This window comes from Taurulus bubalis, assembly GCF_910589615.1.
Source record: "Taurulus bubalis genome assembly, chromosome: 1".
Taxonomy (NCBI): Eukaryota; Metazoa; Chordata; class Actinopteri; order Perciformes; family Cottidae; genus Taurulus; species Taurulus bubalis.
Window position 1 is genome coordinate 16,913,350 of NC_136589.1, and position 27,567 is coordinate 16,940,916.

General features: G+C 44.0%; 1 protein-coding gene across 1 annotated transcript in view; it reads right to left on the minus strand.

The window, feature by feature from the left end:
• The window catches only part of arhgap5 (Rho GTPase activating protein 5), a gene marked incomplete at both ends in the record, with an annotated part of 38,376 nt that extends 15,064 nt beyond the window's left edge, over nt 1-23,312 (minus strand). Inside the window, 2 exons of the mRNA XM_079224282.1 lie at nt 17,596-17,749; nt 19,590-23,312. Of these exons, the coding sequence (XP_079080408.1) occupies nt 17,596-17,749; nt 19,590-23,312 (3,877 nt within the window). The remainder of the gene's footprint in view (nt 1-17,595; nt 17,750-19,589) is intronic.
• Between the last annotated feature and the right edge of the window lie 4,255 nt (nt 23,313-27,567).

Below are 27,567 nucleotides of genomic sequence, written 5' to 3' on the forward strand. Positions count from 1 at the left end.
TATTCCCCAGAAAATCTGCAAATGAGCAGAAACAAGGCTTAAAAAAAACCACCCGAAAAGAGGACAGACTCTCACTTCTCTGCTGTTCCACAAAAACCTGAAGCAAACTTTGTGGGGAAGCGACCCCTTGGTTTCAGTTCACTCCCGATTGGCTCAGACGGAGATGACATTACCGGACATTTCTACCGCTGCCGTCAAGAAGGACGTGTGGAGCCAAAAGGGTGTCGGAGTTTATTTTAACAACTCAAACTCAGCTGAATGTAAAAGAAGAAAACCCGAGGGCCGATAAAGCGGCTCATAAAATAGACAACTCGCTGGACTAAAAGCGTCTCTGAACATCAGCTGCTAAAAGTTTGATATTCAATAAGTTTTACTGGCGTTCACATGAGTAAAGAAACGCTCCTTAAAACTGGGGATGCTCGTCATAATGTACTAATTCTACTGATGTATACGTGTGTTTTCAAGCCGTTTCTTGTGTTTAAAACTATTAAAAGTCAAATTAAACGCATCTCCTTTTATAGTCAATATATTGCACCAATGGCTGAATGAAAACTGCAATTTAAGCCAAAGCTAAAAGGAAATACTCGTCTCTGATTGGCCGGCGGCTCCTCAAACACACATCTAGGTCAGACGTAAGATCATTGGAGCTGAAGGTCGTTTCCTCCGTTAGCTGGATAATAATAACTAATAATAAATCATCTCTACATATTCATCGTGTATTTGGTAACGGAGGTTTCTACCGGCCGATGGGAGAAACAAGAGGTCGTCTTTAAAGGAACATGCGCAGGGTTTTTAAACCGATGCAACGATCTTAGTTATAGTTACTTCCGCTGCTAGAAGAAAGAGAGAGAGAGAGAGAGAGAGAGCGCGAGCGAGCGAGAGAGAGATCTCGACACCTCGGCAAAAAACACTCGAGCAAAGTGAGAAAACACATTTGTTTTGTGCGACTCTCCAAGATTCTCTTCAGCCGGGACAATAGGTTTGTAGCTCTGTTAAAATGAACAGTGATGTCATCCAAGGTGCCCCAATTAAATCGAGTCGGCGGAGGGAAGGACACTGATTTATCTTCTGTTCCACTTCACACATTATCTCCTAATGGCTCCTCTCTCTCTCTCTCTCTCTCTCTCTCTCTCTCTCTCTCTCTCGCTCTCTCTCTCTCTCTCTCTCGCTCACATGTTCGCTGGCGGCGTCCAGGCAGAGAACATGCGATATATATATATATATATATATATATATATATATATATATATATATATATATATATATATATATATGAAAAGAAGAGAAAGAGCAGGAGAGAAGGGCAACATAAGGGCCTTTCAAGGCAAACTAATGGACGACTGGACTGCTCACACACAGCCACGGGACAGACACACACATTTACACACAAGCCCCATTAGACCAGATGACTGCCTCGGAGCCAGGTGGCATCACACTCGCCTCTATCTCGCCCTTCTTTCCCCTCTTTCTCTCCACACAAATCTGCCCCTAGGAGACACACACACACACACACACACACACACACACACACACACACACACACACACACACACACACACACACACGTGTAGCATGCTAGTTCATCTTAACACCACACACACATCCCTGATGGAGCCGCCGGCCCGGCTCAAACTGGCCTCGTCTGTCCCCCATAATATTCTGCTGCACAAACGCACGCTGGAGGCCGCAACTGATCGGCCTAATCTCATCATTGCCCTCCCTCACTTTAAGAAACATTAGGGGAGGAGAGAGAGAGAGAGAGAGAGAGAGAGAGAGAGACTTCATCTGCAGCCAACCGGCGAGAGTAGTTTTCTCTGTCCACACAGAGGAAGAACATATCTTCTTCTTTTCATTCAACAAACAAAGAAAATGTTCATCACAGCCAACATGTGGTGCAAAAGTCAAAATGCATGAAATAAAACAGAGAAGTGTACAAAAAAATACATGAAAAACATACAAATCTACTCGTTTTAAGCTGGAAGAGCTGCACAGTTTGTGCAAGATTGTGCAAAATACTTCCAAGGGGGGGATGTGCAGTATAGTTCATATTATGAAATATATATTTTTGTTTTAAAGAACATGTGCATGTGAAAAGACAGTTAATGTAACGCATCACGTCAGAGCGGCTAAATAGCAAACACACGTTGGGCTGTAGCTGACGATCATCGGCGAGGAAATCCCAATAATTTGCTTTAGATGAGTACAAAACTCCCCCAAAAAAGTAAATTTAGCATCCAATAATACAGAGAACGACAGCAAATCTTCACTGAGAAGCTAAAAGGAGAATATTTCGGCCGTATTTGTTCAAATAAATAATCTTTTAAAACAATTACATTTTAAAAAACATCTCCAGAATCCTTTATACGTAGGTCGGCCTCTTGATGGCCCTGCTTCACCTGCTCACCAGGAGAGGGGTAATGGAGGAGAGGCCACTCCAATATTCAGCCACAGGCACACACACACACACACACACACTCTTTATCTCTTGGTGTCTCGGAGTCGGTGACCAGGAAATCCAAAGGAAAGAGATTAAGACTAGAGGCTAGGGAGCTCGATGTAATGCAGAATGTGTGTGTGTGTGTGTGTGTGTGTGTGTGTGTGTGTGTGTGTGTGTGTGTGTGTGTGTAAAATGAAAAAAAAAAAAGTGAATTAAAAACTGCAAATGCTACTTACATTTTGAAGGCAACGCTGAACAAAAAACGTAATGAAGTCGAGACACTCGAGAGCCTAAAATTAGGTTGTTAAGTTATGACACACAAACAGACACAGTTATGTGTCAAAGCCCTGACATTCTTTCTAACCGCTAGCAACAACCCAGACGCAGCCTCACCTCAGTGAGACCACACGTACCACAAACACATCCTATCGCACACATATTCATATACACACACACACACACGCGCACGCGCACGCACGCACACACACACACACACACACACACACACACACACACACACACACACACACACACACACACACACACACACACACACACACACACACACACACACACGATCTGCTCAGAAACCACAAGCAGCACAAACCTCTCGGTGGTTTATTACATGTGGTTAAAACTCAACCGACAGTGAGCCTCTAACTGGAGGATCAGCCGCTGACTCACAGATACCTGGACATGGTCGGAAAACTACCACCGTGCCCCGGCTTCAGTTACCACACATCACCACGGCACTAAAAAACGGTCAAAGGTCACGGTTTATCGCCGTGTAAACAGGAGTGTAGGAACACACACCTGCCGGGGCTGGAGGAGGCTCACCGGTGGCAATGACTCTAGGAGGGAAAAGAATCCCATGAAAGATTTGTTTGTTCTCGTCGACTTCCTGGTTCGGAGGAGAAATGTGTGACTGGAATAAAGTGTTTGACTTGGATCAAAGTGTGTTGTTCCTGTTACACACAGGGTCACTTTAACAGAACAAAAACACTCATAATGAAGATTTATCTCATATGTTAATGTAAAGCAGTCTCAGAGGGAAACGGAAAACCTCAGTTTTCTGAGAGCTCCAGTCTGACAGTCTACCCTCGGTCTCAACTATAGATTCATGTTCTTTCATCTTTTGTTCTTCTGATCTTTCACTGAACCATGTAACTGAAAGAGTTGTATTGTACTAATTAGATGTATTAGATGTATATAAATGGGGGTGTGTGTGTGTCTCTCACACACACACACACACATATTTTATCTTCATTTAATTATATTATTCTGTCTATTGTACACAATGCTAAATATGTATTTTATTGTGTAAAAACGGCATCAAAGCGTTGATATGTTGGTCATTCTGAAGCGTCCTGGTTCAACATGGCCGCAGGTTGTTTCATCATTATTTGCTTGCAGTATTTAAACCCGATCCGCCGACACGCCTTTCACAAACAATGAGTTAGCGTCGCTGCCGTGAGTCGCTAGTCTGCTTGAACATGTGCACACTGACACTCGCTGTCGCTGTATTCTACGTTTACTTGCTGGACTTTTTGTAGGAAAAACACACACAAAATGAGGAGTAACTTCTTTAGTAGGACTTCAACTGAACCGTTGTGTGAGCGATGTCTCAGATCAACAGATGACAGTACGGCTAACTTGGAAAATGTAAACACATGCAGCTTTAAACTTAGTATAGCATATTAAAATGATTAAATGATGTATTAAATTGATTTGCTTTGTAGAGAGAATGAAGCTTTAAAGACACGAAACGTCGGCTTCACACGGCAGAACCAGAGGAAGATATTTTTCCTGATATAGAGAAATGGGGGTGTGGCTATATGACAACCATGAATCTCTTCCCAGGGAGCACTGGGCGCTCGGACCACCGAGCAGGACGTTTCCATTGGACATGACGTCCGTGCAGCTGCCAGCAAGACAACAACAACAACACACACACACACGCACACGGTAGTGAGAACAGGACACGCAGCCAATCAATTCTCAAGTTGAACTCTCACTTTGGTTGATTTCTGGAGCACAAAGAGCTGCAGGTTCATATATATATATATATATATATATATATATATATATATATATATATATATATATATATATATATATATCATATAGAGACGTGGAGGGAGTGATTGACAGGGAACGGTAGACATAGTATATTAAGATTACGTCTTCTCTCCTATCACATGTGTTTTTATACCTCTTATATCACCCTGAATGTCCTGCCACGGGGTCCACTGAATGACGACATCCTTTAAGTACATACTCAGAAACCTATGAATTATTTTTTATAAAAATCTAATTTCCCTCCAGTGAAAATCCCTCTATTCATTCTATCAAAGTTGAGCGTGGTGATCTGACTTCAAAGCGGGCTGAAAATAGCCAATAATCAGTATGAAGCCTGCTCGACACGGCTGCTGAATAATTCTCCAGCAGAACTCCAAGTGGAAGTTAAAAACCGGTCCGCTGGGGTTCTCCGGCCTTTTCTTGTGTTTTTTTTATCCCAGAGCCACACCAGCAGGACATCGACAGCTACTGGGACCATTGTGACCGAGCACGATGAATTAGATATTCAGGATGAAACTAATACGAGGACTGGCCCTTAAAACTAAATGAAGAAGTCTGTTTTTAAATATATCTAATGAAGAATATTTCCTAAATTAAATTTCATTCAGTAAATAAACATTTTCTTATTGTTAAAAAAAGACACACGGATGGATTGTGTCATACATTGATGCAAAATGTTCTATGGTTTTTAACCATCTGAACCGCAAAAAAACATAGTTTTCTTTGAACAATCGTTACAAAACTACACAATTTATTACAGCCAGAAGCTATAAAAAAACTTAATTACCGTCAGATTGTCATCTTTCTGTCGGTCTTTGAACACATCATGTGTGAAGAAAGGCTTGAAACTGGGATTTTTCATTAAAAAAAATTTATTCTACGTGTCTCATTTAAAATCTCGCCCTAAAATAAACCGTTTGCTTTAACCAGATTCTGTAAAAAACAATAAATTCTGAGCACCTCAGCGCAACTAGGAAGCCATGATTGATTCACCTGAGAGCAACAATCATGTAACAACAATAATGGCAGGAAAACAACTCTGAACTTAATTAAAACACATTTATTAAAAAGACAAAAACCGTGACAAACTGATGTGAAATTGATTGGACCTTTTATTTATGAATAAATCTAAATCTGTCTTCTCTTGGGAATGTAACGGCAGAAACACATCTCTAAACTAAAACACTTTCTAGACTAATCTGATGCCTTTTATTCTGTTATCTAGGGTTTGGATTAAAAAAATAATTACTTAAATCAGAAAAACTGGGGGAGTAAAAAAGAAAAAAAGAATTACACAAAAGTGCATTCGAAATGATTCAAATCAACTCCTTCCAGAAGCAAACTCAGTGAAAGATGTGTTTTATTCAGTCAAATAGCCGATGGAAGTTCTTTTGAAAAGCTCCTCTCCTCCCTCCTCACATTAGACTAAGTGCTGGGGAAGATAACAACCAATGGGACTTCCAAATGCATCAATATCAAAAAGCCATTTAATCATTGCTCTCTCTCCCTCTCGCTCCCTCTCTCTCTCTCCCTCTCTCTCTCTCTTCGTGCCAAATACCATTTAATGTCTTTGGGGAGCCGGAAACATTTAATAAGACTTCTCTAATCGAGTCGGGCGGCGGGGAGCTGTGTGGCCTCGCTGTCTGCCCGTCATCCCAAAGACTTCTTCTTCTCAGAGACCCTGGGCTGGTCACAAGGTTTTATTCTCACAGGTTTTTTACGTATGTAGATCGGACAAAAATCGATAAAATTAAGTTTCAGAGTGCTGGAGGTTCCACAGGCGGCTGGATATTGAAATGTCCCAGCACATTTCATTTCAATAGAAGTTTCACAAATACGAGATTAAAATACACGCAGCCTGAACTGGTGCAGTCTGGAGCCCGGGGTGCATGTGCTTTAGCCATTTTAAAATACAAAAGATGTCAGCAGTTTTTTTGGGGGGAGGGAACGAACAAAGAGGAAGAAAACAAGGGAGCTCTCGCTGCTTTGCATTTTCCGCTTTCACCTATTTTACGAAGCATTTTACCATTGAGACAAATGGAGGCGGAGAAAAGCCGTTTTCCATCCGAGGAGACGCACAGACGGCGTTTTATTTGGATCTGTATTTAAACGCTTGTGCTAAAAAGGCAACATGATCGGCATATTAAATGTGAAGAAAGAGCAGCAGCACTCAAGAGATAATTATGCACTGCTGGGCAGCATGTTCATTAAAGGGTTTTAGAAGGAATATTCAAATCAGAAGTTTGCACGTCTTTATAGTTGACTCTTTTAACGCCAAAGAAGTTTCGGGTAATTCGTCTTTGCTGACGAAGAAGGACGTCCAAGTGTCTCACTCCAGGACAAAATGTAGAACATGTAGTATTTAAACTAACAATGAGAATTCCAAAGCATACCGTATACCTTAACTCAGTGATTCTTAGCCATTGGGCTGCGAGCGCCACCTAGAGGGCTGCGAAAAACGTTCAGTTTTTCACCTGTGGGCCGCGGGATCGCAGAGGTAATGAATTGAAGACAGCAGAGATATCACTGTTATCCACGAAACGCTCAGTTACACTATAGCTTCCCACCACTTGGTGGCGGTAATGCATCAGTCAGTTATTGAACAAGCGCCAATATGCAGATGAACACACTCAGCAAGCCGTTAGCCTGTAGCGAAGGTTATAGAGAAGTATTTAAAACATGAAGACGAATGTGCTGCTAAACACCCCCCAAACGTCTACATGTTTGTGCAAGTATAATCCTGACTTCACGAAGTAGAGCTTTGTGAACGGCGGTAATGAGGCGGAGCCCTGAGCCCAGTGTGTGGAGTGTGGGCTAACGCTAGCTACCGCTAATCTCGCTAACAAACGCAGCACTGAAGGCTTCACAGTTAAAGCGGTATCTAGAAACCAAACATCCAACGCTCGTGGGAAAGCCTGTGGGATTTTTCCAGATAAAGGACAGTGTACTACAGATGCAAAAAAGATCTGTCTGTCACTGACAAGCAACTCCAAATGTCCTGTGAAAGACAGCTGTCACAGGTATGAAGAGCAACTTCTGGTTCTGCAAACATGAAAACTGCTGAAGCATATCATTCACATCATAAGGCTATGTTTTAATTTGCACTTTATTTAAATGTTATTTACAGTTTATTTAATTTGAAAATTATTATTTTGAATTGTGTGCACACTTGTCTGCCCAATAATTGTGAACACACAGATATTCTCCTAAGAAAGTAAAAACCTCACTTTTACTGTCTTAAATATTCAGGTTTGAGGTTTATTAACATGTTGGATTAACCGAGAGCACTGTAGTAGTTCAATAATACAATCAATCCTAAAAAAAACTACTTTCCTAATAATTGTGCAGTCTATTTCTTCTTCTATTCTATTTGTTCTCTTTGTTTTTAGAGCCTTGTTTTTGTAGAAAAATCAAATAATTAGTTATTTGTGTGTTAATACGCCTGACTTGAGCCTTTACATTAGTGATTGTATTAGCTTGATTTGTTCCATGACTTGTTGTCTGTGCAGGTTTACATACACATGATCAATAAATGTCTTTGTGATGATCACATTGCATCATGTCATTTATTTGACAAGGTGTTTGCTTGTTGAACTGTAGGTAGATTTGATTGAGTTATTGAATGAGTGTGATCAATTAGTTAATAAACCAATACAGTGTTAATATTTGAATGGGCTCCGGGGCACTTTGTACTTGAAAAGCTGGGTTAAGAACCTCTGCCTTAACTGACACAAATGAATGAGAGACAATAGTTTGATTAAAAGAATAAACTAGGGCTGCAACAACGAATCGCTAAAATTCGATTATCAAAAGAGGTGGCAACGAATTTCATAATCGATTCGTCGTTGTGTCGCGCGATTATTACAGCAGGCAATAAGTCGCGGAGAAAAAAAGAGCAGAGCAACTGGCCCACCAGCGTGTCTGAGATTGGAGTGAGACATGAAGAAAAGCTGAGGTTGTGAGCTTCACAATAGAACATCTTTGATGTGTCGAGTCTTGGACAATCAGCGTTAAAATGTCTACAGCGTCTTCATTTCCCTCCAACTTGTTTTTAATGGAAGCTAGTCAGCTTGCTATCACGTTAGCTAACGTGTTTGGGTTGTGTATTGTCGTTAAAGTTACTTTATGTTCCGTTACAGTTCAGTCTTGCTTGTAAAAAAAACGTAACGTGATGAAACATGCCGTAACCCCCCGGTCTGGTTCAGTTCACGCTGTCACTCGTTAACGTTAAACTGGCACATCGGCGGATCTGGCTGCAGGTTTTTTATTCTTTTTACTCAAAGTAGAATGAATCAAATCACGTAGTTGGGCTTAGCCAACAACGTGATGTCGTGGTCATAAGAGGCCCAGATATTGATAAGATGATGCTGTCCATTTTTTCAGAATGAAATAGTTTAAGGAAGAGGACGCTCTATATGCAGCGCAGCTTGATGCAGAGCTGTGATGAAGTGGAGCTGGGCCTGAAGTGGAGGTCAGAACATACGTGAAAGGAGCAGTGCAGCTTCCCACTGTCCCAGTATTTCATACATATTGATAAAGCAGGGTATGTAAAAGCAGCATCTGCTCCAAGGAGATCAATTACAGTAAAAAAGGGCTCACATTTGGCAGATGTAAAGCATACATGTGTATGTTTTTTGTCTTCTTTTTAAGGAGCAACCTGTTTGGGCACTTTCTGAAGATGTTTTGCACTGTGAATTTGCACGGTCACTTCTGTTTTTGAATAAAGGGTTAGAATTTTTTTTTTTTTTTTATCCAATTCATCAATTAATCGAAAAAATAATCAAACGATTAATCGATTATTAAAATAATCGTTAGTTGCAGCCCTAGAATAAACATTTATATAGATGCCTGTATGTAATGCCTGCTTATATTTTGAGCGTCTTTCTTTTAAAAGCATATTAATTATTTCAAACTCAGTGTAATGAACGACATGAATATGACAATTTTCCATGACTTTTCCAAAACTTTTGGGATTTTATTTGTTTCAAGGACTTTTCCAGGCCTGGAAGTAACCATTTTAAAATTCCATGACTTTTCCAGGTTTCCCATGACCTTATGAACCATGGAAGACGGCTTTTTTCAACATAAACTCAAGTTAGGTTGAGGCAACAAAACCCACTTAGTGAGTTTCAGGAAGCACGAGTTACGAACCCAAAAGCGTCTCGTTTCAGGCGGTCTTTATACTACTGGTTCATGATATACGGTGTTGCTACGTGTTGCCGGATGAGACCGGCCAGAACCAGAGTTCCTCTCCTATGACAAAGCGGTCGTTTTTCAGAAGCTCCAACTGCCGTTGAATATCTGAGAGCATTCACACCGAGTTGCGTGGGCAAGAAACCTTTTAGAAATACCTTGTGTCACCTTCTCGACTCTTTCTCACTATTCTTTCTCATCTCTCTTTTGACTTGAGCTTTCGTTTCTTTTCCCGCAGCACTTCTCTCTCGGGAGTATCATCAGGTCTCTTCGGGCTCTGAACCCCGTCGCCTCCTTCATATCGGATGCACCCCCTCCCCCGACGTTGAGCATAACAGCGAGAGCTTAATGCTGAAAATATAGAGTAGAGATTTGTGCTCCTGACCTTGCAGAGTTAGGTAGAAGCGTCTGAGAGCCTGATCCCCTCGCTGCTGCATTTTGCAGAAATGTAAGGTCACGACCCATCGCTGCGCTACAGAAAGAGAGATAAATCCAAGGCCGAGGCACGATTGGGACCCGAGAGACCCACCAACAAATTCTCCTTTGGATCTCGACTCTCAAACATGGAAAAACAAAAGAAAAACAAATTTTCTCCGGCATGCGTTCACATTTCTCAAAAGAAAATACAGGAACGGACATCCGACGTGCAACAACAATGGAGGCGAAGCAAAGACATGTAGACCTTTATCCGGACATTTGTACTTCAGCCGATATTTCAGCCTCATTGCCCTTCTGTGTTCCAATTAGCTTAAAATTAGCTTATATTTGTCATATAGAAAGCAACAATAAAGCATATTTAGCACCGAAATCTGGATAAATAATAATAATAATAATAATGCATTTAATTTATATAGCGCTTTTCTTAGGACTCAAAGTCACTTTACACAACATTACAATGTCCTAAAAATGATGCAATAAAACAAGTAGAATAATAAAACAGAGCACACAGTCATACATTAAAAGCAGTTCGGAAGAGGTGGGTTTTGATTTGTGATTTGAATGTGGAGAGGGCAGTGCAGTCTTGGATGGGTTTGGAGAGAGAGTTCCAGAGGGAGGGGGCCGCTATAGAGAAGGCTCTGTCACCCCATGTCCGGTGCTTGGTCCAATGGGGGATGGATAGGAGGTTGGCATCAGAGGAGCGGAGCTGATGGGATGGAGTGTGGCGGTGGAGCAGGTCGGTGAGGTAGGAGGGGGCCTGATTGTGGAGGGCTTTGTGAGTGAGAAGAAGGATTTTATATTGGATCTGTTGTGGGACGGGGAGCCAGTGGAGATTCTGGAGAACAGGGGTGATGTGATCACGGGAGCGGGTGTGGGTGAGCAGGCGAGCAGCAGAGTTCTGAATGTACTGGAGTTTATTGAGAATTTTGGATGTTGTGCCATAAAGAATGCTATTGCAGTAATCAAGTCTGGAGGTGATGAAGGCGTGGATCAGGGTTTCGGCAGCAGAATGAAGGTTTTATACAGCATGGAGCCGATCACTATCACCGCAACACGTGTTTACTGTGACAAGAGCTGTAATCTACAGTGACACACATAGAAATACTAATATATATATATATATATATATATATATATATATATATATACACACATCACCAACATCAAGGACAGTGTTTCCTTGTGTCCTCTCCTGAGGGAGACAATAAGACATTACAGACGTCTCCTCAGACACAAAGCTGAGGCATGTTGACAAATCTGGCTGCTCACTTTTAATTTAAAACGGTTTTGTTTTTTTCCCATTCTTTTTCAGGAACCTAGAAGGCTTTAGTTCAGTTTTTTCTTTTTTTCTTAAAATCCACATAGCTTGAAGGGTTTGCTAGGCCCTTCAGGAGGCCCGTGAGTTGTATTATAATTAGAACGTGGCGACTGGAGCGCACTAAAAAAGACGATAACAAGCAGATCTCTCCGAACAGGAAAACAGAACAAACATCATCCTTATTTAATGGCGACATTTCTTTATCTCGAGAGTTCACTTCCACTCCTTTAAAGCTGCACACTTGAAACAAAACTCCAGACACAGACAGAGGAGCGCTTAATTAGCTCGCTCCCGGAGAGTTTTTTTCGCCATAAAAAAACCTGAGAAAAATTAGGAGATGTGCTTTAAAATCCAGCATTAGGTTGGAAGGAGCTAACAAGCGCGCGCGCACACGCGCACACACACACACACACACACACACACACACACACACACATACATACACACACACACACACACATACACACACACACACACACACACAATCATACGCGTTCAGTCACATATACAGCCACACACTCGCATAAAGTCACAGCTTTTCCTCACACCCGCTCTGGTCTGCAGCCACAGACACTACAAACAGCCATCGCCACCTCTCTGCCTCGCTGCCTCTCGGCTGGCAGCTGATTCCTGATGTGGTGGAACCAAAACCAACCGGCAGTCTGGCCTCGCCGAGGTCACCAGCCGCCATCGCTGCGACCGCAAAAATGTGGATACACATATTAAATATCTTTCTGATTGATTCCTTTAATCTATCAACAAAATGTGAATCAGGAATTTTGTTTAATAACAAAACTTCAGCTGTCTAAGCTTCTCAAATGTGAATATATTTGTCATCTATAAAGATAACAGTTGCTTTTTTATTCTAAATTATAGATCAAGCAAATTAATCAAGAAATAATTGGCAGAGTGATTAATAATAATTAAAATAATCATCAGTTGCCCTGATTTTCTGATTGCCAACACATCGTTTAGTGTGAACTGTGGGGGAACATTTTTCATTTTTTGCTAGTTTTGTCCAACCAAAAGCCAAACAAACAAACAAATATTTTAAATAAAAAATGAAACAAAACACAAATTGGTGCATCTTCACATTTGAAACAGAAATAGAGAATATTTGGCATCAAAACTGCCAATCATTTTCTATCAATGAACGAATTTTATAGTTCCACTCTTGAGCTGGGTCTTCTATCAATACTACACTTTTCGGAAGACTAATTATTCAGGTTACAAAAGAAAACGAACCTGTAATGTCAAATATTTCCAAAACACAAGCAAAGTAAAATAGTTTGGCCAGCCTACATAAAACAAAACAAAGAAAGAAACATTATGAACTGGTCCACCCTGAAGCGGAGGATCACCTTAACATTTTGACTCTGACCTCCAATAAAGTGTCTGTTTATTCAGTTTTTTCACTTCATTAAAAACAGCAATAACAGAATATCAGCGTGATGTTTTAATGGTTCCCAGGGTTTCCCCTACCGTTATAATAGGGGGGCGGGGCACCCTCCCTGAAGAAACCCCCCGCCTCCCTGTAATTTTCTTGATAGTGCCAGATCACAAGTCGTCATTTAAGGTTTTCTTTCCTATAGAACAGGTCTACACCTTGTTCTGTTATTAAACAAACTAAACGGCCGTATTTTATTGATCTTATCCACACGACAGCTTGTCATTTCTGTCTCTACATGGTCGCGTTAACACTTCTCTGGTCTCTGTACCGCGCATGGCGGAGTTCCGCCCCGATGTGCACAGACACAGGTGAGCACTGAGCACACACACAGCAGCGGACAGAGAGCGTCGAAAAATATGTCACGTGAAAAGCAGACCACTATATCTGCGTTTTAAACGCTCCCAAGGTGAAGATGGCAACACTCGCTTTCCTGCGAGGAGCACCGGAGCAGCTCTCTGAATCTGGAGCAGCTCTCCTGCTCCAAGTGAAGGAGCCAAAGTGCTCGTGTCTTCAACCCAACAATGAATGAGTCTGCTGGCTTCACTTATTACAAAAGTACAAAGTACACGGACATAAAACTAAGTCATTACTAAATACATGGAGAAATGCCTGTACTTTGGGGTAAATGGTTACAGTACGCCATTAACAGGTTACACTTGGGCTTGCCGTTTTGCCAGAAGTCTCTGTGACGTCGTCCTTTCTGCTGCTGCATCTTTCAAAACAGAAAACAGATCTCAGCTCAACGTTGAGCTTGAATTGTATCAAATCTACAACCCCGTTTTAAAAAGATGTGTAGAGGAAAGCAGCTCACTGCAGCCACTAATACTGATACAACTTACAGCTCACATATCTGCACTAATTCTGTTTTGTTTGGCAAAAAGATAAATAGCTTATTGTTTTCCACAATGAGCTATTTAGTAGGAACCAAATATTAGTTATTTTTTGCACAGATAGAACTTTATTTTCATTGTTCTAAGTCAGGTGTCAGCAACCTTTTCTATCCAAAGAGCCATTTTGCCCTTTTTTCCACCAAAAAAAAAGTGTCTGGAGCCGCAAAAGCTATTTGATATCAAAGATTATGAAGTTGTATATATAGTTATATTATATGTACAACAAACTATAGTTTGTTGTATTTATGAAATTATAGAAAAAGAATAAAGACAATTGTTGACATTGTATTGCTATTTTACCTGTTTATAACTATCAAACTCTTATGAAGAGGAGAAAAAAAATAGTCATGTGTTGGCTACATTAAGGTCCATTAAATACACAACTAAGCAGACCTTGAGTCCTATCTATATATGTGGCTCATGTGGTAGAGTGTTCATCCTGTAACCACAAGGTAGCAGGTTTGACACCTGTCATCTTCACGTGAGGTTTACATTTGAAAACGCATATCTTTTGCTACGTTTACACTGAGCGTCCACACTACGGACTTTTAGAGCACCGCAAACGGAGGAGGACGGATCCGTTTTTACGAGCAGACGCCTCACTGTCTAATGAGCTGACACAGAACCAGCAGCAGGAGTGGAGTTTGGAGACTTGATCCACTTCCTGAAAGTATATTTACTTTGCTCAGTTTGCTGCAGCAGTTGATAAATCGCTCTTCTGCAGCTTGATACTTTTCATCAGATGTTGTGTGCTTGTTCTGGAAGAGTCTTTCAACATTAAATGTTTTGTTGTTTGCTAACTCCTCGCCACATATCAAGCATACAGGTCAGCAGCATCGTTGGCAGTGAAAGTGAATTAATACGTCCACGCAGAATTAAACTACCTTTCTCTGTTGATAGTTTAGCGAGGGCGGAGCTCTGTGAATCACGAGTAGCACCTGCAGGAGAAGCTGCTTGACAGCAACATGACAGGATGTGATGCACATTTTAGATGAAGAAATATTTAAACATTTATTTTTATTTTCAGTGACCCAATATCACCTCAAACGCCAAGATAAGAGGAATTCCCTTTGAAAGATTTTCCACTGGGCAAAAAAAGAAGAAGAAGAAAATAAAAACATTTTTTGTCAAAGCCAGGGAGCCGCAACAGACGAGCTAAAGAGCGGCATGCGTCTCCGGAGCCGCAGGTTGCCGACCCCTGGTCTAAGTGATTGCAATTAAAAAAAAAAAAGTCTGATGGAGCAATCTGATTTATTTGAAAGTGATTTCAATTTTCGCCCCCCGAAGCTGTAAAATAGTGGAAACACTGGTTCCCCTTGGGACGCAGCCTCTCCTCCCACCACGCTCAGAGGTCAGAGGTCAGCCTCTGGAGCTGGCGGAGGTTCAGCCTCTTACTCCAGCAGACGCTAGCCGGGTGGATCTCTGCAGACAGAACGCTGACGCCCACAATCACACAACCACTCCTTACATGTTTACAGAACGACCCCACCCTCTGAGCTATAAACTCAAATATGTTCTGCAGGCAGATTAACGGCCATGTAAAGCCCTCCTTCGCCTCCCTGACGGAGGAACAACCCGGAGGTGTTTTGAAGTTAAATTATCTGCACATGAAACAACAAAATGTTCTATTTTTTAATAAATAATATTCCAGAAAAAAAAGGATGTGGCTGTTAAATCCACCCAACAGACCGTCTGGCACTATAGCCATGAAATCTCCAATACACCACTGTCAGCTGGCAGGCGTCCGCACAACCACACACACAACCACACACACACACACACACACACACACACACACACACACACAACCACACACACACACACACACGCTTGGGATTAATCCTAAATTTGGTTGGCAGCCACCAACCGGGGTGGAGGCTCATGTAGATCCAGTTGAATATCAAAACATATTCGAAAAGGGATTTGCAGGACAGGAATTAACGGCGGAAGAATGAATAGGAGCTCAGACACGGACGCCACCTTCAGCACAGGAAGTGCCTCCTTTGAACGTCCGTGCTGCACGCTTGTTGCACATGTGGAGGAGGAAGGAGGCGAGATGAAGTGCGGTGCTAAGATGTGTGTTCAATCTCGAGGTTAAAGGAATGTTTTATGTCGAGGGCGTACTAATACAAATAATTAATCATTTAAAAAAATCTAAATACCTTTCACTAAGACCAACCTCCCCCTCCTCCCTGGATACACAGCAGAAAAATCCAATGACGTCATTGATTTTCGAGAATCTGGCGGCGGGGGAGAGTTACTTGGAGGTCTCTCTGTACTTTTGCTTCTTAAAAAGGCACTAAACATGGAAAAAGAGTACTGGACCAAGTGTAAATACATTATGCAACAAGCTCATGCAATATTAAAGGTGTTTAAAATATTCATTTCAGTGGTGAGAGGAGGGAAAAGTAAGAGTTTGGGTCTATAAAAGTCTGAGGGGAGCGTAACTTTGTGGAGCAAGGCGGTTAAAAAGTGGCTGGATCGGGGGTTTGAATCTCACCGCAGTCCTCCCATCTTTAACAATCTGAGGTATTTTGGATAAAGTATATAAGATATAGTAAACAAAACTGCTGCTTACATTCCTGCTCATGCACTAAACTAAAGACAAAAAAATGCCAACTCGAGGCTTCAAAACCGTAAACCGCAACTACTACCTAAGGGAAGTGAAGCCAACACATCTCCATCCTCCACCAGGCAGTTTAAGGAGAGCCTGTTTTGAAATGCAGCGGCGTTTTCTATGAGGGGAGCACGCGGGAGGCCAACACATACCCAGCATGCACTGCAGCGCCAGTTGGAGCATCATATGTCCAGACTGGTCCAAAGCTGTACTCATAAGACTGCTCTTCTGATACAACCACTGACTTACTGCAGCTTCTAGGGAGCTGATGGGGATGATGGGGGCATCTAAACCACTGTCGGGGTGACATTGAGTAGAAACGGACATTTCAGACTCAATATCACTACCAAGCAAACCAGAGCCCGAAGCAACATTCAAATAGCTTGTTTTGTCCAATGAATAGTTCAAATACCTCAAATGTTTACTTTCCAATGATGTAAAACAAAGAAAAGCAGCAGATCCTCACATTTGAGAAGCTAAAACCAGCAAAATGTGGCGTTTTTTTCTGCTACAACAAAAATCTAAAACCCCCAATGGCCGTCTTTATTTTCCTGACATGTTCTTACGAGTTTCTCATGTTCTCTTCTCCTGTGTTGATTAATGGATGGCACGTACTTGAGTAAATCTCTCCACCGCCGTTCCTTAATCTGTTTTTTTTTGATCGCGGTAATCTTTTGCCATCTTATTTTGTAATCTTTCCAGCAGTGCTTTGGCAGCGCATCAAACGGCGTGCCAATAAAGCTCATTGAATTGAAATCGACTTGTATTGACTGGCAGCCGGCCGGCCGACCGACAGACCACACAAAACATGTTTGGTGGGTGATATCAGATCCGAGAAGGGGATCTTCTAATAATTTAGATTCATGCGCTTCCCACTCGCACCTCAAATCAGCTCCCGGTCCCCCTCGTTCCTCCCTCTCCCGCATAATTACTTGTTTTGGAAAGACATGAGAGGAATATTTCACAGCAAATAACCACAAAGCTTTTGCATGTAAGAACAAACCAGCTGAGTCTTGCAAGAGTTACAAAATACCAGAGAGAGCCCGCTTGCACCTGAGCGCACGAAAGATAAAAGGAAAACATAAAAACAAGAGAAGAAGAAGAGGAAGAAGAAGAGTAGTGGGACATAAGACCCGAGGAAGAGGTAGACAACAATGAAAACGAGTGACTCACCTGTGCGCTCGATGTAGTCGACGCATTTGTCGATGAAGAGTGGGATGGGTCGGTCCGGGGTCACGAGGTTCTGCAGGGGAACCCCAAAATAGTTGCTCTCCCAGGTTCTCCTGGTGGGGGGGTACAGGGGCTTGGTGGGCTTGGAGGATTTCGGCTATGAAGTGGAAGGGGAGAGGGGGGTGAGAGAGTAAAAAGAGGGAGGAAATGAGAGGAAAGGAAAGGGGAAGAGCAAGAAGGATGGAGAATATGACAGGTAGAGGGAGGACGGGAGGAGAAAGGGGGATGGAAAGGAGGAAGAAGGGAAGTAGGGAGGGGGAAATGAGGAAATAGGAATGGAGGGGAAGTTAAAGAAAATAGGGCCAGAATTAGAGGAAACATTTCAAATGGGATGATGGAGGAGAGACAATAGTAGGTGGGGACGACAATAAGGGATCATGAGAAAAAGGGGGAAGAGCATGAAGAGATAGAAGGAAGATGGGGAGAGGAATGGAAGAAGTGGGAGTTGAGGAAAAAGACACGGGGAGAGCAGAAATGAAGGGAGGCAGAAGATAGAGACGAGGAAGAGGAGGGGAGTGGGGAATAGATCAGACAGAAAGTTAGAGAGGGAGAGACCAGAGGGAGGTTCATGTGGAGGAAGAGGAGAAGAAAAAAAAAGACAACAGACAAAACCGTTATTTAGGACTGAAGCTGGGACGAGTAACGAGGTGGCTTTGATTTCCCACACTCCTCTGCTCATCAAAGCGTTGTCATGCCTACAGCGGCGACTAAACACCTTCCATTTTGTGGTTGTCCTTTCGCTTTCCCCCCCCTCTGCTTATCAAAGACGGTTTGAATGTTACGACAACGCCCCGCGTAGTACCGGCGGACGTTTCTATAGTTGCACACCATTATCTGATGCTGCGCTGCGCTGCTGTCCAATCGGGCTGCGGGACTGTGACACATCGTGCATGCTGTCGTCACACACTGTTGTGACGACAAACACTTTCTGTCAGATGTTGCAGCCTGATGTTTTAAATCATGCAGGGCTCAATTTAAGCTATAGAGGAAATAAGAAATAAAAAGAGAAAACATCAAAGGTCCATTTTGTGCACTGACTTTAGAAATAGAGGCATCGTATTGCCATTTTAGGTTTCATGTACGGATCTCTTGTGCAAACATACGTGAAAGGACTGGTGTGTGTACACACGGCTGTCAGTTAATGTTTGCTTTTAGCTGCATGGTTCAAAAGCCGTTAGATTTTTCTTCATTTGCATGAAAAGCGCTGCTGTAATTGCCACATGTGTGTTTGCATACAGTATTTGTCTGAGATAATAATAATAATACTTTTAATTTATATAGCGCTTTTCCAAATGCTCAAAGAAGATAAGAGTGGCTATATTAAATGCTCTTGCGTGTATATGTATTTATATTTATATATATATACACACACACACAGGCTGCTGAGCACAGACACACCAATATATATGTCTATGCTCAGCAGCCTCAGACGAGCCTTCAGAGAGCCACATGGCATCTTATCTCAGATGCAGCCTCCGCTCTGAGATTACACACACAGAGCCCGACTGTCTTTTTATCAAGCTGTTTATTGGTTGTCTGGGGCCTGAGAGGTGGGGAGGCTCATAAACTATTTCAGCAGCGGGTCAGATCAATCAATTATCGAGTTACTTTACTCTCGCTATGAGTCCCGGGCCTATTAAAAACAGAAATCTGCTCATATCACAAACCTACACGCTACTAAACACAATCTTTTCTGCTCTCATTCACACTCTTTCATTCTCTCATATTCGATGCACTGAAGCTTTCTTTCAGTAAATCTCTCTCAAAAATAATAAGAAAAAACTACTTTGGCTCAGTGCCTTGAAGGCTATAACATCTCTTTGTTGCACTATAAAAAATAACTTTTAAACTACGGTGTTTGCTCAAAAGCAGTTGATAAAATTGACCCGACATTAAAACTCTGCATTACGTCAGATTCACGACGAAACAAGACTCACCTTCTTGGGTTCCTTTGGTGTCTTCTTCTTCTTCTTCATCTTCTTGTCCTCCTGCTCGGGGTCCGAGGTGATGGCGGGGTTATCTATGCCGCCCTTCCAGGGGTCGGCTGGGGAGAGCAGCGGGTCCTCCTCGCTGCCCCGGTGGGCTCTTCCCTTTTTCTTTTTCTGCGTGGCGGGGCCCGACTCCTCCCCGTCGCTGTCAGACTGGAACCGTCTTTGGTAGGCCTTTGTCTTGCTGAACAGGATCTTTGAACGATGTTTGTACTTCGAGGGCCGTCGTCCGGCCTGAGACTTCCTGTCGAATCCGTTCTCTTCTTCTCCGTGGATGCCGTGCAACCCGCCGAAGGAGTTTCTTATTTTGACCAGGCGACTGTGTGCGTCGTCGGGCACGGCGTAGATGTCGTCGTTGTGGAACCCCCTGGACCTGAGCAAGGTGTCCACGGGGTCTGCATAGTTGTCCGACGCATCCACGTCCTCGCCGTGTGTCATTGTGCCGCGCGGCATCCTGCGGTTGCTTCGCATGCCAGCCTCAATGGTCTTGAGCAGGTTGGGGTCTAGCTTTTTGACGTTAGGTTTGGGGAGCAGCGGTTTGGGCCGGACCGGTGGAGGCACTTTGTGGTTGCGTTCATGGTCTCCTATAGGCGTGCTGTGGACCGGGTACTCATTGCCCTCGAGGTCGATGCGGTACTTGGCTCGTTCGCTGGGCGTGGGGAGAAGCTGAACGTCATCGCCTATTGGACTGTACGGTGGCGGGGCCTCGTTGTCGTCATCAGATTCTAGGTAATAGGTGTTGTAGGCCGGGGAGTGGCTATGGGGCGAGGTGGGGAAGACGTCTTCGCTGGCGCCGGTGGTGCACTCGTGTGACGAGCTGTCAAAAAGGAAGGCGCTCTCGATGTTCGGCTTTTTCTCCAGCACTTCATTGAAAAAGGGCGTAAAAACCTCTGTCTGCCGATGATATTGCGACAGCGAGTAGAGAGCCGTAAACTTGGCTGCAATCTCTGTGGCAATGTGCTCCCCCTCTGTCATCAGCTCCTTGATGGCATCGTTCTCAAAGAAGTCCGCCTGGCTATCTGTAATGGCCACCATCTGGACGGGGATCACGTCCTGGACTTCGGCCAAGAACGCCCGCAGGGTCGCCATAGAAGCCTTGCGTTTGGCCGAGTAGACCAAAATGTAGCCGTGCACCAGTTCGTCTTTGCGGACACCGATAGCAGTGTGGTAGGAGAGGACGGTGACCTGGATCCTCCTCCTGCTGTCCCCGATGATCTTGTCCAGTATCAGGGTGTTGCTCTGGCCCGGCTGACCAGCGCTACAGCAATGCGAGTCCAGGAAAGGCGAGAGGATGAGGTCGACGCTGAAAGGATCCCAGCACATGGCGCACATGACTATCCTGAGGTCCGTCTCCGACATGTCTTTGATAGAGGGCAGAGGGGCCAAGACGTCAAAGTTATGCTTTAGCCCCTCCAGCACTGCGCGGAGACCCTGCTTAATTTGAAACTCTGTGAATTTACGTGGAAAGGCCCCGGAGGGGATGTCGACAAAGGTGCACTGCAACTTGTTTGCCAACTGTTGGCCCTGGTGCCTCAGGATGGGTATGTTTTTGCAAACACTGTCCCTCTGATTCGCCAGGATTAGAATGAAAGGTAGCGGCTGAGCAAACTTGTCTCTCCTACTCTGCGCTATCTCCGCTCTGATCCTGCCTATGCAATCTCCGATGCAGTTGAGGGACTCTATGGAGCTGAAGACGCAAAAGCAGCCATGTGGCTTGAAGGTGGTGACCCACGTGTGGCTGAAGAGCAGCGTGGAATTGACATCCACAGGAAGAAGCTCCAGTTCGTAGATTTTACCGTCCAGGGTGTACTCGTCGTCTGTGGACTGAGCTCTGATCTCGTTGGCTAGTTCCTGTGAGAGACCCTCCCTTCCCAGGAGGCAAAGGTTGATCTTATCGATGTTGGCACTGTTATAGTAGAGATTAGAGCGCCCGTGGTCGAGCTGCACCAGCCTGTTTGCTAAAACCTGTTCCACTTTCAGATCCACACAGTTCTGCCCACTCAGGCATGTCTCCTTCGTGGGATGGTAAACAAACCCAATGTGTTTGAGGAGGAGCGACTCTCTATCTGGGGCAAGTTTCTGCAGCGCTCTGTATCTGGGCTCCTCATTCAGCACACTGTGAATCTCGCTCATCTTGTCACAGCTGGGGGTGGCGTTCAGATCCAAGTCATAGAATAGCTCGGCATGCTCGAAAAGCATTTCCTGAAAATCCTCTTTGGCCCTTTCAACTATTTCCTGCTGGTGTCTACAGTAAACATCCCTTCTATCTGATTCTGTGATGTACTTGTAGGCCTCGTCCTCCATGACAAAGCACATGACTTCCTCCCAAGGCTGCCCTGCGCAGATAAAGTGAACCCTCTCCAGCGTCTTCTTGAACCGCTCCTTCATCTCCACCCTTCTCTTCTCAGACAGCAAGTGCTGGACATGGTTGTGGTAAATTCTCTCGCCATCGAGTGTGTCAAGGATGTCGAAGGGTATCCGGCGGTCACTCATGGCGATGTGGTCTGTCTCGTCCCACGGCGTCTGTTCCAGAACCACAAACCAGTACTGGAAATCAGGCCGGTTCCGGATCACACTCTGCGCCTCGGGCCATGAGAGGTGTTCGACCTCGTCCAGGTTATTGAGGAGGTTGTTCAGAGTTTTGGGTAGTGTCGTCAGGTACTCCTCCCTCCGCCGCTTGATGTGCTCCTGCTTTAGTTGTGCAATGTGCTTTGTGAACATGTTGCGGGCTTTCCTGGAGCCCTCCAAGGTGATGAACTCGTCATAGTCAGGTTTACCCTTCATATTATTCATCACCGTTTTCCACGTGGTGTGGTAATCCCTCACGGTGTGCACTATCAATTTCTCAAATCTATCCGTTACTGAGGCGACAAGCTGCCGCTGCACTTTATATGCCTCCAGGTATGACACTGTTTTGGGCTTGCCCCTCGTTTTATCCAGCTGCTGGATGAGGGCGTTGAAGCAGACCTCCGCGTTAATGTTGGAGCGCGCCGACGTCTCGATCAGCTGCAGGTTCTTCTTGCTGGCGACGAAGGCCTGTAGGTCCCTCAGGTGCTGGTCCACACTCTCGTCACATTTTGTGGCGGCAACGACGATGGGCTTCTTCGACTTGACAATTTGGGAGTATAGGCTGTTGACGAACTTCATTTGGTCGTCAAACTTCCGATTGCAACCCTTGCTGACGTCGATACAGAGTAAGAAGCCGTCGATGTTCAGCTTCCCGTCCGGCATCTGCTTTTGCTCAAAGTCCTGCTCCAAGCCCAGCTGGTCCGTGCAGATGTACATGAGCTTCTCCGCTGACTGCAGCTTGGTGGCCGCCGCCCGCTTGGTGTACGGCTGCAGGTTCGTACTCCGATGCGGAAGAAACGTCTGGTCGTCGATGAACTCCGTTTGCTCGATGACTTGTATTTTACAGTCCAACCCGTCGTCCCCTCGATGGGACACGTCCCCCCAATACAGGAAGTGGTCATTGTTAACCACACGTCCCCCAAAGTCTATTGTGCTCAGCACCGAGGTGTGCTCCGTGTAGTAGCCGTCTGCTTTGGGATGAATATATCGGTTGCATAGGCAGGACTTGCCAACGCCACAATTTCCCTTCTCTTTCTCCGTCCCCGAGAGGCCAACCACGCTGACGGCGAATGACGGGGGGCGCGCATCCTTGTTCTTGGCCATTATATCCCCCCACTCATCGCTAACTTGGTCACTTCCAGGAAAAAGGGTCAAGATATCATTCCAGTTCTGCTCGTCAGTGGTACAAAGGCACATTCATCCTGATTTTCCCTTTGTAGTGGCGAACCCCCTCCTCCAACTCAGCGGGTCTCTCTCAGCTTCTATCCTGGGGCTTCTTTAAGCTGGGACAGAACAGCCGGCTTCTCCTTTCATCACCTGCCTGCAAGACAGAGGAATTTACAATTAGGAAGAGATAGAGGCAACACAAACAAAAACATATTGGCACTGATACAACCTCAGTCTCCTTATCGCAAATAATATAATTGCCTTTTTGTTTCGCAGCATATCCCCCTGGGACACGCATGTACATGTATGCACGGTCGGTGAATTTAAAACAACAAATCAGACATGTTTATCAGGAATTACGCAGAGTTATCAGGAAATTACACAACAGTACACACTATCACACTTGTGCAGGACAAAATAATCCCTCTTAAATGGTAATAGCTTAATAAAAGCTTTTTGATCTGCCTTTCATGTATTAGAACGAAAATGCGCTGGTCTTATTATTATTATTATTATTACACACCTAGTATTACGATAATAGGTGTGTAATTTAAAAAAAATGCTATGATGAAGCAAGTTGCATTTCTTTTAATATTTATTTTTCTAAATCTGCAATATCAAAATGAACTTTTGAGAAGACAAAAATCAAAAGTGCAACAATACAATTTATATAAGAAAAAGGGAGAGTGATTCAATCACGGGCCACTCGGGCAATGTCACTTTTCCCCTTGCGGAGAAAAATAAGTGCTTTCAACCAATTTGTGCCGAGGCAGGATAAAAATGGCATGCGACTCTGGCCCTTTGACAGCCACTGACCTAGAAATGATTTGCTTCGCTGTGAGAATGAAATAAAGAAAATAGTTCAGTTCACAGATCCGTCATCATCATCGTCGTCGGCACAACCTACGGCTACATGATTAGGGGTAAACGTATAATCCTGATTACTGGGCCCGCCGCTCTCGCAATATATTTTGCCCACCATCCTGTGTTTGATTATTAATCCTAAATGGCAGTTTTTATTATACATGGAATTAAATCACTGTGCTGCTTGCTCATCATCTATTCAACATTAATAACGAGGTGAAATTAAAATGTAGACAATACCAATATTCAGAAATACCAGATTGTAGAGATAAACACTCTGGTATGTGATGCTTCCAATCGTTATCATCCAAGATCGCCACAGTCAAATGAGCCTGAACCCTTCCATAACCTTACTGGAGGCTGATAGCTGATAGCTGCAGAGAGAACTGCAGTCATTGTTGTGTTTTACAGAACGATGGCAATCAGCCAGTGAATTTGCCTGCGTAAAACTGGAAACGCTGGCTGCAGCGCGGCAGCATGCTGAGCCTGAGAAACTGCACCAGGGTAGGAATTCAGGACCGCTGACACGACTCGAGCGACGAGGTTTCCCTCGACTGTTTATGAAGGCCACGGTGATGATGTCACCTGTGTATGTGTGAGATCTGCAGCAACCTTGAGACACAAGCAAATAAATGCAGAAGTCTACATTTTACTCACTGAACTCAATTATCTACAAAAGACAGATTGCACAACCCAATGCCCTATTTGTGAGATGACACAGTTGAGGGTGAACAAGGGAAATTACCTGCAGGAAATGCGCCCTAAATGATACGTCAGCTCATCTATAATTTGGGCGCATCCAACCGGGAGCTCCTCGTGCCTCCAACACACCCACGATATTCGATGAAGTCAGAAATCAAACCGACTAGCAGGTCTGTCAGGTTTACAAATCGAAACCACGAGCCCCTACAACGGCTTCTGAGCTGCTACGTGTGCCACACCTGTCAAAGACAGGAGGCCGGGGAGAAGTTCACCTGAGCTTATGAGCAGGTGAGGTGCTGTGCATGTGCACGTACACTTGAGAGGTGGCACTGATGCCCGCAAGCAAGGTTTTTCCATTACTGAGCGATGGCTAATAATTGGTTCCAAAACAATTCTAAATGTTATCATTTCCGAACAAAACGAGTCACTACAGCAAGGAAACGTAAGAAACCACTTATTGGCAACAGAGAAAGGCCATCAATTACAACAACTGAAACCTATTAATGTGGCGTTGATCGACTAACCGACTGTTTATTACCGCCCGACATTCCTCCCCCCTGATTTGCATCCAAACCACCAGTGTTTAAGCAGATCACCCGAATCCAAACATCTGTTTTGCATTTCTGTCAGCCGATATTCCGAGTCCATCACTCTGCTGTCAGCGGGTCGATGGAAGACTTTTGAATTAATGTTAATGAGTACGAAGAGAGGAAGACTGATAGACCCTGAATAAAATCTGGATGTAGCCTTTTTACTACGAAACACTACGGCCCAAACTACATTAGCGCTGCAGTAATAGCTAAAAGTAGCCGTCTGCATCATGATTAGTCCATTCACAGAGAGGCTGCAGGGGGGATTAAGGTATCACTTGGCAAGCTGGTTTTAGAGATGACTAAATGCGCTTAAACCTGAAACGCAGCAGAACGCACTGCCGGGGACGGCGGACCTTTTAGAGCAGCACCCTTCTGTTTATTTTTTCAGCCTCGATCACAACGCAGGACTCCAACAGAGACGAGGGGTCCCCGTCGACTTATAATGAGTCAGTGGCGCCTCATTGAGTTTCCCCCCAAGAACCAGTTCTGATCTCGTGTAGAGACGACCCTCGTCCCACAGGAAGAGATGAATCAAAACTTAAAACAGAAAAATCTAAAACTGCCGTCTATGAAGACAAGAGAGAGCTCAGTTGCGTAACGCCATTGTAAACGTCAGCTAGCTCCTCGTCAGAGAAACCACAGATGTGATGCAACGAAACACAACACAGAAACCACTCAAACTTTCTGAAATGTCAAAGCGTATCCACAAATATTCAGCCGGTTTGCTTCAAGTGTGTTCGAAGATGTGAGAGCGTCTTATTACATGTGGAATATGCATCATTTTGCAGGAGTTCGTGGTGACACTTGTATTCATTTTCAATTCACCATGGAGTATCTCAACACAACGCCTCTGTCGCTGCAGAAAGCTTTGATTGCATCGACGACTTTAATTCAAAAACTAGGTGAAAAAAAAAGCCCCTGGAAGATAATTTCCTCTCAAAGAAACATGGAGAGCTTATGTCACCCTCACCTTTTCCAGATTCAGGTCCAGACCTGAAGTGGAGTCTCACTCATCAGACTTCCCATTCCTGAGATATCTATGATGAAAGAATGTGTTTATAGGCCGGCTGAACTCGATCAAACCTGCAGTCACTCAGAACTGAGGTCCTTTGAATCAGTGCTTACAGGCTTTGCTGAAGGCGATACACTTATATTGAATACTTCCAACCATGTTAGTGAATGCCAAGATGCATTTTTGTCCTCCGCTCTCAAAGCAGACGTGGACTAAAGCTACGAGCTACTAAAATGAAATGCTCAACATTCTCTCGCACGTTATGTGGATATTAAATGTTATGCCTACTAGCAACAACAACCACGTTTACGCATGTGGAATAACATTTACGAACAATGTGTGCTACCTTCTGGAAATTCCCAGCGTGACAGCTGACAAGGAATATCCACCTCAGTATTGTTAACAGCTTCGCTCCACACACCCGACTGTGATGATAACGATGAACACAGACGAATTCCCAGAGCCCTTGTAGACGCTACAACGAGATGGTCCCAGCCCAGGTCCCTCTGGCAGGAGGCTGCGATCCACCAGGACCTCACGCCACAAATACAGTTTCTTAATAAAGACCAACCCCACTGACTCAGACACTTACATCCGCCTGCACAATGTCTCACTGTTTTCACATCCTTGCATATTTTCTCTCCTAATATACACATGACACTTTAATAACATACTCGTATTTGTTTATTTTAAATGATGTCAAACTGTTGCACAATACACCAAGCCAAATTCCTTGCACGTGTAACGTACCTCACTTATACTTGATGCCTCTAAAAATCTATGTGTTTGAGGAATGTGTTTTTTATATGGAGTACACTTAAAAAAAAAGAGAGAGATAGAAATATGGACTAACCCTCTAAGGAGAGTTTGGGTAAAGGGCACCGGGAGCTGCAGCAGAGTCCGAGTCAATGTAAATGCATGCAAAGCTGCAGCAGGACAAACCCCCCGACCCGCTGCTGCACTAAATAACAAACAGTCAATAAGCCGCTCATGACGAAGTGTGGTTCCGACTTCTCGTCGC